A 12,417-nucleotide genomic window follows, 5' to 3' on the forward strand; every position below is an offset into this window, starting at 1 on the left:
TCCACATGCCCAACTGGAATCCTTAGATCATGGCCATGTGAGGCCCCAGCTGCTTTTGAAATTGAAACTGAAGGTCTGGGCCCAGCAGTCAAGGAGGAGGTGAAGCTGTGGGGAGGTGGAAGACAGATGAGCCCTGGGGAGGAGCGCCGAGGGTCTCGCGCTGGCTGCCTCACCCACCGGCACGGGCGCTGGGTCTGGGGCTGTGCGCGCGCGTGCTGAGGCTGTCATTGTGCACAGCTGTGCGGCTCCCAAGGTCCCGCCGAGCTGCTGGAGACAGGGACGGCTGCTGCCAGCTTTGCTCAGCACCGTGCCCTGTGCCTTCTGCTGCTGCGGACACCCGGCCAGTCCTGAGGGCTCACTGGGACCTGGTGCAGAATGGACCCCCAGCTCTGGGTCCGGAGCCGCTCCCAGAACCCTCTTTCTACTATTGCCCCTCATTTCCCTCCCCTGGGGCTAACCCACCTGGCCTCCCCGGGGCTGCTGGGCCCTTGGGAGTCAGTCCTGGGAAGAACCTCAGGTGGACAGAGACAGTGACGGCGGCCCAGGCTCTGAGTTAGAAGTGACAGTTCCTGGGCCGGCGCCGCGGCTCACTAGGCTAATTCTCCGCCTAGTGGCGCAGGCACACCGGGTTCTAGTCCCGGTTGGGGCGCCGGATTCTGTCCCGGTTGCCCCTCTTCCAGGCCAGCCCTCTGCTGTGGCCAGGGAGTGCAGTGGAGGATGGCCCAGGTGCTTGGGCCCTGCACCCCATGGGAGACCAGGTAAAGCACCTGGCTCCTGGCTCCTGCCATCGGATCGGCGCAGTGCGCCGGCCGCAGCGCGCCGGCCGCGGCGGCCATTGGAGGGTGAACCAATGGCAAAAAGGAAGACCTTTCTCTCTGTCTCTCTCTCTCACTGTCCACTCTGCCTGTCAAAAAAAAAAAAAAAAAAAAAAAAAAAAAAAAAAAAGAAGAAGTGACAGCTCCTTTCCACAGTTCAGCTTCTTCGCCACAGACGTGTATTTCTGAAAGCTATAGTTTTCCTAGTGGGGACCTCCAGTGCAGGGCAGGCAGATGTTCAGATCTGTCTAACAAGAGTAGCTCAAGGGGCTGGTGTTGTGATGTGGTGCACAGAGCCGCCAACTGCGATGCCAGCATCTCCTTTGGATGCCGGTTCGAGTCCCGGCTGCTCCACTTCTGATCCAGCTCCCTGCTAATGGCCTGGGAAAAGCAGCAGAGGATGGCCCAAGTGCTTGGCCCCTGCCACCCATGTGGGAGACCTGGATGAAGTTCCTGGATCCTGGCTTTGGCCTGGTCCAGCTCTGATCATTGTAGCCATAGGAACATATGGAAGATATCTCTCTCTCTCTCTCTCTCTCTCTCTCTGTAACTCTGACTTTCAAATAAATAAATAAATCTTAAAACTAGTTCAGGGAGGTACAGTTGAGTGAAAAAATACGACGCCTTTCAAATAAGTAAATAAATCTATTTGAGAGGCAGAGTTACAGACAGAGAGAGGCAGACACAGAGAGAGAGAGGTCTTCCATGCATTGATTCACTGCTCAGATGACTGCAACAGCTGGAGCTGGGCCTGTCTGAAGCCAGGAGCCTGGAACCTGGAGCTTCTTCCGGGTCTCCCACGTGGGTGCAGGGGCCCAAGGACTTGGGCCATCTTCTGCTGCTTTCTCAGGCCACAGCAGAGAACTGGATTGGAAGAGAAGCAGCCAGGACTCGAACCAGCGCACATGTGGGATGCCAGCACTGCAGGTGGAGGCTGAACGTACCACGCCACAACACCAACCCCTAATAAGTAAATGAACTTTTAAAACACACAGAGCTCTAGAATTCAGAAGTCCCAAGGCCCTTGGGAAGGTGCTGGCATCTGCATCGCCTGGCCCTGACATCCACTCCAGGGTGTAGACCACAACGTGGGGACCAGAGATATGGCCCCTACACTGAAGGCCTGTGTCCGCAGACGTGACCACAGCTGGCTGACCAAGCAGTCTTAGTAGGGCTTTGCTGGCCACTGAAATAGTTCATTTCTATGACGTTTGTTAGAAGTACCAACTCTGGTTCTGCAGAAGCCGCTGTGCACCTGTGGGTCCTGGTGCTTACTCCTGTCTCGGCATTGTACTTGGCATGGGTCCGAGTGATGGAAGGCGCACCATCCCGTGGAGTATAACCCCAAGTTCCATGTTACTTCCCAGACAGCTTCACGCAGCTGCAATATAACACAAACTCTTGCAAAAGGATGCAAATAGCTTCCAAGCGAGGCTGTAGTCCCAAGGTTTTCAGGAATGTAGTCAGGCCTTAGTTTCCATGGGTTTGAGCACCAAGAGTTCAGCCAAGTGCAGATCAGAAACATTCAGAAAAATAGTTTATATGTGCTGAACATGTATAAACCTTGCTTCCTTGTCCTTATTTCCCAAACCAATATAGCATTATGACTATCTATGTAGTAATTGCACCTGTTATTGTAAGATGATTACAAGTACATGGAAGTGGGCAGGCATTTGGCACAGCCACAAAAAGTACCACCTGGGAGGCCTGCTTCCATCTCGGAGTGCCTGGGCTCCGCTCCCACTGCCAGCTTCCTGTCAGTGCACATGCTGGGAGACAGCAGGTGATGGCTCAGGTAGTTGGCCCCCTGAGACCCAGAGGGACTCCTGGCGCCTGCTTTCAGACTGGCTGAGCTCTGGCTATTATGGGTATTAAACAAATAAATGTATAGGACTGTGAAGGTTCCAGGCAAGTAGCACACTATTTTAGTTAAGGGACTTTAGCATCTTTGTATCCATAGGGATCCTGGGGCCATGCCTGTGGTTCTCCGGGGATGAGTGGACTTGCTCCCAGCTGATCCGTGCCGTGACAGCAGAGACACCCCCCTGAATGTTGGTTTAGAGGCTGCAGAGTGTGATAAGCTTTTACCCAAAGCTTGCATATGTCAGTATCTCACCTGTCAAGAGGAAGGGGTGTGCCCATGTTAAGATGTATGACAGACAGATCTGAGTCCTTCCCGGAGCACCGGGAGGAGAGCTACTGTTATGTCCATGTTTTCTGTCTTTTAACAAGAAAGATTATGAGTCACACATTCAGTGCACCTGCAGCATGTTAACCACTGCAGTGTGTTCTGGAACACTCTGTTTTGCTAGAATCAAAGGAGATGGCTTCTGAACCCGGGAGTTCTAGTGCAAAACGCCCCCAACCTGCAGGTGAACCTGAATCCCCTGGAGATCTTGTTGGAATGCAAAGCCGGCATAGAACGGCAGCACTCTGGCCTCAGAATCAACCCTTGGGACATTCGGATCTGGCTAAAAGGTCCATGAGAGTCTCACAAGCATAGAAAGTCATGACACGGTGGCAAAAAACAATCTAAATGAAAGATCCTGGTGAACAAGACCCCAGAAGAAGGAACAGGCCATCAAGGAGGGAGGCGCCTTTCTCTGAAGGGAGGAAGGAACCTCCACTGTGATACGGCCTTGACTAAACAAGTTCAGAGTTGGTGAACTCAAGGGGCTTCCATAGCCTAGACAGCTCATAGCAAGAGTCTCGGGTGATTGCTGACGTCATAAATAAGAGTGCCAATTGTTAAATCAACAATGGGAGTCACTGGGTACATGCTCCCCATGTAGGATCTCTGTCCTTAATGTGTTCTACTATGAAACCTAAAAACAACACTACTAGTCGAACAATACCCTATACCTTGTGCGATTGTGTGAGTGCAGCCTGTTGAAATCCTTGCTTAGTATATACTAAGTTGATCTTCTGTATATGAAGGTAATTGAAAATGAAACTCAATGAAGGGCGGAATGGGAGTGGGGAGGGCCACGGGAGGGAGGGAGGTTGGGGGGGGAGCCACAACAATACAAAAGTTGCACTTTGTAAATTCACATTTATTAAATAAAAAAATAACTATATAACAAACAAACAAACAAAAAAAAAAGAAAAGAAAAAAGGATGCAAAGCCGGGTGGGCTGAGACCCCGTGTGTCTCGGAGTCCTCTGGTCTCTCCAGGGCTGGGATGCCGGACCTCGCTGTGCGTGCAGGCCCGAGAGGACGCCACCAGGGGGCGCGACCGTGCGCGCTCCGTGCCCGCCGAGGCACTGTCAGCAGCTGAGAGCAAAGGCGTTGACAATGCTCCATCGCTTCCCTTTGCAGGGTGGAGAAGAGGCCCGGGTTTGTAGCGGTGGAACTGCGGCTGCGCAATTACTACTACGACGTGGTGAACTAAGGGCTCCTCTGCCTGACCCGGGCTGCCCTGGATCGCAGGAGCCCGCACCAGAAAGCGAACTCAGCAGCTGACTCGGTTTCCGGCGCTTCTCTCCAGCTCTGCCGGTTAGGAGAGCCAGCTCCGCGGGAGCCACAGCCTGGCCTCCGGGACTCGTCCTCCGTAGAGCCGGCAGACGCAGACAGCACGGTCCAGTGGCCTCGCTGGGTTCCCAGGACATTCTTTGCAGGATGTGCTTCGGAATTCCTTTTATGTCCCTCCAATATTCCTGGGGTCCTGGCTGCAGTGGGTGCCCCCAGGGCAAGGGTGCGGAGCCCTCACCACGCCCAGCATTCCCAGAGCCCGCAGGGTCGCAGTGATTCCTGAAACAGAGGGACGCAAAGACTCGGGAGCACGCGGTGACAGCCGGCCACTGGCTGCTGCCCCAGCGAGATAGCGCTCCAAGGCTTAACAACCAAACCAAACCCCTAAACAAGGCCAGCTCTGGGATTTCTAAGCCTGTGGCAGCCAGTTAGGGAATAGAGAATGCCCAGATGCTGCGAGACACAGGCTGACATTTGTGTGGACCGTGAGGGTGGTTTGCATGAGCGGGCGTGGCTTGCTGTCCCCAGGCGCCTCCCCTGCGTCTGTGTGGCTGCACCGGCTCCCGAGTACAGCCCTGCCTGCCCCTGAGTGCTCCGGTGGGAAGCAGGCTGGCCATCACCCTGAATCCAACTGAGGACCCCTGGGTGCTTCAGGCTGCCAGCCACTCAGCCTGTCATTCCCTGTCTTTGTATCTGTCTGTCGCATGTTGCTAGAACGGAGCACCCCAGATCGGGTGATTTATAAAGAAATCTGTTTCCCGAGGTTCTGAAGTCTGGGAGGTGGGAGAGCGTGGCCCCGGCCCCTGGTGGGGGCTGCCCGCTGCAGAAGGCCATCCCAGGAAAAGCCCAGCCAGCTTCGCCTTCTCCTCATCTTCGATGCAAGTCTTACGGGCCCCACCCTCTGGCCCTCATCCCCTTGGAACCTCCTCCCCAGGTGGCACCGACAAATCCCATGGACCTAGGAATCTGGTGTGCAGTTTGCAGCCCACGGATCTGGGGACACAAACCATGACACAGGGCGGGCGACGTCAGACCAACGGCATCAACAAGGACTCTCTAAAGAAAGTGTGGGTCCATACTAAAGCCACAGACCTTGACCCTCACCTCAAATAGGCTGCCTTGAGGGTGCCTTTGAGTTGGAGATCCAAGACCGGAGAATTCCCTTCTGTCCTCCTACACGTAGCGAATCCTGGCCTCAGTGTTTTTGAGTCTGTGTGGTCACTGCCTGTTGCTAAGGCCCTTGAAAATGAAAGCCCCAACAGCCGTACGGGCTGTGATGCTGGCTGTGCCGTGGAGGCACCTGTCTGTTCTTCAGGTGCACCTGACCTTTGGGAATGGAAGCACATTCCTAGAGAGTAGAGAGGAGGCCTTACTCCTAACAAGGGAGTTGAGGGGGAAAGAAAACTGACCATCCATATACCTTGCCTAGCCTAGAAAAGCCATGAGCCACTTACAGAACTTAAGAAGTTTCTAGAAGTTTCTAGAAGCCATCCACACCTTTTGGAATTGCGCTACCTGGAAGTTTGATGATTTTGGTTGAGGGAGGATCCCTGAGCACTGGGTGCACTGAGTAGATCCTCAAGACACAGATGGAGTCCCTGGAGTTATACGGCGACCAGGAACTTTATAAAGTCCCCTTATATGTAACCCTCGTGTCTTCTTCCCGCGTAAGTTTTAAGCCTCGTCAGCAGCACCCATACCCTCCTGGGAATCTGTGACCAGGCCACGAAGGGGGATCTCTTCCCTCTCCCCTACCCCACCCCACCCTGGCCATCTCAGGGAGCAGATTCCCGCGTGCCCATGCCCCCTGGTGGGGGAGGAAGTCTTACATAGTGAAAATCCTGTCCCATGGGGAAAATAACCCTTTCCCCGAGAGTCATCCAGAGATGCAACAGAGAAAAGCCGCTTAGTTGAAGCAGGATGAACCCTGAGAAAGGGGTGAGCGTGGACCGTCGGGGAAAGGTCTGGAGCCTTCTAGCTTGAGCTAGATTTTTCGCACCCAGATAAGTTTATTGTGGTGCAAGCTGCTCCTCGCTGTTCTAACCGCGTCTTTCCTTGGCAGCCGGGCCCCCTCCCGGCGCTCTCACTCTCTGATCCTCCTCCAGCAGGGAACAGAGGAACATCAGAGGCACACAGACCGCCCTGGCCAGCAGCACGGGGACTGTGGCTGCTTCAGGAGCCGTGCCCAGCAGGGCTGCATGTTTCTAGAATGTGCTCAGTGGCACGGCTGTTTGCACTGAGCGTGCCCTTCCTCCACGCCCCCTCACCCAGCCCTGGCTGTGATCTGCTGGGTGCTGACTTCACCTTGACGTCAGCCCGGGGACTGCGAGTCTACCTGGAGCTCCGCTTGCAGACGCCACCCCTGGATTTCCGGCCCTCCCAGCCCCCGGCGAGCCCCCTGCATCAGCTGGCAGGGCAGCGTCTTGCCCCCGCATTTCAGAAGAGCTCCGTCATCTCACCGGACAGTTTCATACACTGTGATTTTTAATAAAAACTTAAAGTTAGCTTTGTGGTTTTCATGGAGGCTATTAGGACATGCTAGGTTACAGTGTCAAATAAATCGTGGTAAAGAGCATGGCCAAATGCATGATGTGTTTTGTAACCTGTGGAGTTCCCTGCCCATCCTAAGTAGGCTCCTGGAGCTGCCCTGAGCCTCCGCCACCAGGAAGGAGGAGGCCTGCAGGGAGGGGTCCCACCGGGGGGTGGTCCCTGGCCTCTGCTCATGGGCTGGGGATCTGCCCTCGCAGGGCTGCCCGCTCCTGTTCCACTCTTTCAGAAGTGGGCCAAGGACATGGAAATCTTTGCTTCGGCCAAAACACTGGCACGGGTGGGTGGTGAAGTTTGCTTTGTTCCTGAAGACAGCTTAAGGAGCATTGGGATAGACAAGAAAAGAATTCTAGAGCCCAGTTTCATTCTTGTCCTAAAGGCAGCTACACCCATAATGCACGCACGTGCACACACAGACACATACATGCGTGAACATGCATACACACATGTGTACAAATATGCATTTATACCAGCACATGTGTGGGCACATATATATGCACAGTATGCAGTATACACTATTGTATCATAAGTGTGCATGATTGTGCATACAAACATCTACATGCCCAGTGCACCCCACATATGCATGCACACACATGTACATGCATGTGCAAACCCACACATCACATACACATACCATACAAAGATCCACATACACCAAACATCACACACATGTACATGCATCATATCCTGCCACACACAGCATGGGATGCATATACAGATTATACAAACACATCACATATGCACACAGCCACACCACACCCAAGGAGCTTACTCCAAATCATTACTTAAAAAGCTGCACAGGCCAGTTGTCCTCCCGTGGACATACCCTATGTCTCTGTGTGTGTTTGTCTTCTGTCCACCCTCTCTGGTCAAGCCCCGGAAAACCCTGCAGCCACAAGCTTCCTTCCTAGTCCTCCAGGGTCCTCTCCGCTGCAGCCCACCCGGGGGTCTGCAGGAGATGTGGGGGCACCTGGCCTGAGACCCCTCGGTGAGCCCCGACACAGACTACAGCTGCCTCCTGGGCTGTAGGGTCCGCTCGCAAATGAATGGATCATGACAGAAGCATGGAGCTGGAATAGACACAGATACTGTGTCTCCAGCACTGACCCTGGGCAAGTCTCACTGAGCCTGGCCTCCACAGCTGCAGAGGGAAGGGGCCACATGCAGTGCTGACACATGCAGTGCTGGGCATGGAGGCTTTATTTTAAAAACATCCGCCAAGGCAACCCAGCCTTCAGCTACCTGCTGCCAGCAGTTCTGCTCTGTGGCCAGCAGAGGGCGCTATGCAGTGTCTCAGGAAATCTACTTGGGGGATGTTTGTCAGGCCCCCAGGTGGATTCCAGAAGCCTAGGTTTGCAATTTTTCCTGTATACACATATATAGGACGAAGTTTAATTTATAAATTAGACACAGCAGGAGATCAGCCATAATGATGACTAATAAAATAGAGCAATCATGACGATGTATTATAATAAAAGTTACGTGGATGTGGTCTCCCTCGAAACGTATTTTACTGCACTTTCACTTTTCATTGAAAGGAAGCACTTTATGGCTTTTCTTTGGTGCTCTCTCACCTGGCCCGTTCCTCCCTTGGAATGTAGTTCATTAAACCTTTGCCATCCTTACTTTGGTCTCTCTGAACTGTAACTCATGATTCCATCAGCAAAAAGGAACCGAGGCAAACCACTCACTGCCAGTGACATCGTCACACCAAGGGAGCCGTCCTCTGTGTTGTTGAGATTGGTGTTCACAAATCAGCCCATCCCGCCTTCTCTTCCACACACACAGACACATGCGCATGCACACACACACACACACACACACACCACATACAATCAGCCTTGCCTTCAAAGGCAAAGAAAAGAGCAGTTGGATGCAGCACAAAGGCACAGGTGACATAATTGGATGCTTCATGTCTTATGGTTTTGTAAAGGTAACCTCCAGGAAGAAGGAACACTTCCCCAGAGCCCCCACCCAGCGTGGGAAGCACCCCCTGAGATGCAGGGACGCTCCGAGCTGCTGTCCCCACTCCCTCCCATTTTCCTGAACTCCGCCCCCCAGCCTTGGCTGTAGGCAAGCGAGGGACGCTCCCAGCCCGCACACCACTCAGCCAGCCACGTTTCCAGGAGCTATTTTTTTTTTTCCTGCTGAGCATCATTGTAGCAAAGCCATGAGTCAGAGCCTTGAAAGCATGTCAGTCTTTGAGGTCCTCAATGACTCAGTTCTCCCCGGCTGTCATCATGTGCAGAGCAATCAGTGAGAAACGTAGATGCTCCATAAACAGCGCTTGCTCATTCACAAACACGCACAGCCAGAGCCGGGTCCCGCTTCCTTGCCACGGCTCGCATCCGATGACGTCCCAGGTTTCTGTAACCTGCAGAGGCGGAGAGAGACTACGCCACTGCTTTCCCACCCTGGCCCAGGAGCAGATGGACCTCAGCCTCAGGGCACAGGGAACTGGGAAGGACCCGCAGGGGCCAGCACTTACCCAGAAAGTCACTCTGCTAAAGTGGCTGTGCCAGAAAGAGGCTTATTCTTATGGGAGCAGGCAAATCAGCTGCGTCATGATGCTGCACACACAGCAAACGACGTTCAGCTGGTGATGAGCTGGAGACCCTAGGAGAGCAGTGGCCCCTCCCACCCTTGAAACTCCTAGGAAGACTCCTGGACACTGGCAGTGATCCCCGGGTGCCCCCTCTCCGTTCTCAGCCGTGGCACAGCACCCAGGTGAGGGCTCACAGCTCTCAGAATGCAAGGTGATGCCTTCCAGCCGCCCGCCGGCTGCTCCTCCAACCCCTGAACAGACCAGCATGCAAAGGACCTTACAATAAAAACCTCACAACCTGTGAATGTCCAAGCGTTGCCCATGTGTGCAAATCACTTTCGTAGCCTAGATGCATGCTGCGTGATTTTTGAGCACGTTGGGGCGGACTTTCCATATGCATATTATTTTACAGCTTTGCAAAACTTTTCAAATAGATTGCCGCCTGCAGTGCTGGCATCCCTTACAGGCACCAGTTTGAGTCCTGGCTGCTCCACTTCCGATCCAGCTCTCTGCTATGGCTTGGGAAAGCAGTAGAAGTTGGCCCAAGTGCTTGGACCTCTGCACCTGTATGGGAGACCCAGAGGAAGCTCCTGGCTTCAGGCATCAGATCAGCTCAGCTCCGGCCATTGCGGCTATTTGGGGAGTGAACCAGCAGGTGGAAGACCTCTCTCTCTCTCTCTATCTCTCTCTGTCTCTCTCTTTCTTTCTCTCCTCTCCTCTCCTCTCCTCTCCTCTCCTCTCCTCTCCTCTCCTCTCCTCTCTCCTCTCCTCTCCTCTCCTCTCTTCTCCTCTCCTCTCCTCTCTCCTCTCTCCTCTCGCTCCTCTCTCAGCCTCTCCCTCCCTGTAACTCTGTCTTTCAATACATAAACAAATCTTAAAAAGGCTGACCCAGATGCCTTTATCTAACATTACTCATTCTGCTACCTGACTGTTCAATAGCTTCAGCAGGAGCCTAGAAATGCTGGTGCCCAGGTCCCCCCGACCCCGGCCCAGAGTCTGGTGTAATTGGCCACGGTCGGGGCACTGGCCATCTCCAGAATCTCACCAGGCAGAGCTGCGAGCACTGCTTTGGTGTGGCCATCACTGGCTTGCTCCTGGTCATCAGAGTTTGGAGACTGGGGACTTGGAACCCTTGGGGCCAGGTTCAGGAAGTAGAAGGTGTGATCCAGACTGAGTTTTGACAGGTTGGGGTTTTCCTTTCCAGCCCTCGAGTGTGCCCTAGACACTGTATACTGGCCACGTGATGAAGGCGCTGGACCCTCCTGGCTGATAGAAAAACTGGCTCAGTGGTTTCTGCTGTTAAACCTCATTGCATTTTGTAATTTTCAGCCCAACATTCTGTGGACGAACAGGAATCTTGGGCGCCCTATAGCAAGGAGTGATCAATGTCACCAGCAACCGTGCTGGCTCCCACGACATTGGGGAACGGAGCTGGGAACCAACCACACCCCTCATTCTTCTGTCTGCAGAGTCGGGCAAGTGGGGGCTGTGGTGTTGGGTGGGGCATGGGAAGAGCACCAGGAAGCCACAGTGAGCCTGGGATGATTCTCCACAGGTCTCAGGCTTCCCCCAGAGGCCAGGGCAGAGGCAGGCTTGTGGAGCCTGATGTGCCTGAAGCTTTGGCGTGTGCTGCACTCGTAATGACGGAGCCCTTTTTAAGAGAATCTAGAGGGCCTGTCTTCAGAACAAGCTCTGGTCAATGGCCACAATGGCCGGCGCTGGTCCAGGCCAAAGCACCAGTGCTCCGACATGGGGTGCAGGTGCTGCTGGTGACCACTCAACCCAGTGCACGACAAGCCCGCCCTCCTCACAGAGATCGTGTTGCAATGCAGCGTCTGCCTCCGTGAGCCCCAGGTGAGCCCAAGACTCTGCATTCTTGCTGCTCTGGGGCGGGGCTGATGCAAGGCCACCTGCAGGACTGGAGCCCAAGGCCTGAGAAGCAGCTGCCCGGTCTGGGCTGTGGATTTCTAAGGTCCTCACGTGATCGAACGAGACCCACGGCCTACAGGAGGGAGATGCCCCAGGGTCCGAGTTCCCAGGGCCTCACCCTGATCCAGGCTGGGAGCACTTAGCAGGAGAGAGACAGACATGTGCGAATGCACCAGCACTGGGACACCACAGTGGGGAGGCCGTGGCTGCCAGGGGCTGTGGTCATGGCAGCACCTGTTCCTGGAAGAAGCAAGTGAGCCCTGCCCCCTGTGCCCCGCCCCCAGAGCACCTTTAGCTATAACACCTCTCACCTGAAGTCATGAGTCAAACCCCCCCTGGGGGCTCCCCTGCTGAGCCCAAGCTGCCCAGGGGTGCCCCAGGGTCTGCAGGGTCCTGAATTCATCCAGTAGGGAGTCCAAACTCCAAGGTCTGGCTTCCTGGGGGAGGAGGGTGGCGTGGGGATGGCGCCCCTGATGGAGATGGGGCTGTCCAGGTGTGTCCAGATATATCCAGATACGTCTAGGTGAGTCCAGGTGTATGTGTTTCAGCCCACCCGGGACAACCTTATCTGGCCGCCCTCACGTCCCTCATCCGCCTTGTCCCTGCCACATGAGCGTCTGGGGCCCGGGTCACTGCAGCACTGGGGGAGAATTCCAGGTGCGACCATCGCATGTCAGCATTTCCCGCAGGTCAGCTACGGTTTCCTCATGCCCGGTGGTGTTTGGAACGACTAAGACATGGAACAGTGTGAGGAACCCCCCACCGGGAGGCTCTGAGACTCCACCCACCTGAGACGTGCTTTGATCCCTGCACACGTATGCATTTTGATGGCGTGTTTCACTCAGGACTTTTGACTCCATGGGTCTGGAGGATGCTACCTCACCCCCTTGCTCCAGGGCAGCCCAAACCCTTGGCCTCCCTGCACCTGAGGCCATGTCTGTGTGTGCCCTGGGGCCCTTGGGCAGCCAGGGGAGTGGAGCCTCCTAAGTCACCTGCCTTTGACCTCTTGGTGACTGTGTTTTACAGCACAGATGTGCCCTTCATGGCCACTGGCTCTGCGGCTGGGACTGCAGGGGGCGGGGGTGGGGGGAGGCAGGGCTGGGGCAGATT

At 54.7% G+C, this 12,417-nt stretch overlaps 1 protein-coding gene across 5 annotated transcripts in view; it reads left to right on the forward strand.

The window, feature by feature from the left end:
• The window catches only part of SYK (spleen associated tyrosine kinase), a 96,244-nt gene extending 89,381 nt beyond the window's left edge, over positions 1-6,863 (forward strand). For all 5 annotated transcript variants that reach the window (XM_051847378.2, XM_008257975.4, XM_002708262.5 and 2 more), the window contains one exon: positions 4,134-6,863. In XM_051847378.2, the coding sequence (XP_051703338.1) occupies positions 4,134-4,206 (73 nt within the window). In that variant the 3' untranslated portion in view covers positions 4,207-6,863. The remainder of the gene's footprint in view (positions 1-4,133) is intronic.
• The last annotated feature ends 5,554 nt before the right edge of the window (positions 6,864-12,417 follow it).

Source organism: Oryctolagus cuniculus, chromosome 1, assembly GCF_964237555.1.
Source record: "Oryctolagus cuniculus chromosome 1, mOryCun1.1, whole genome shotgun sequence".
Taxonomy (NCBI): domain Eukaryota; kingdom Metazoa; phylum Chordata; class Mammalia; order Lagomorpha; family Leporidae; genus Oryctolagus; species Oryctolagus cuniculus.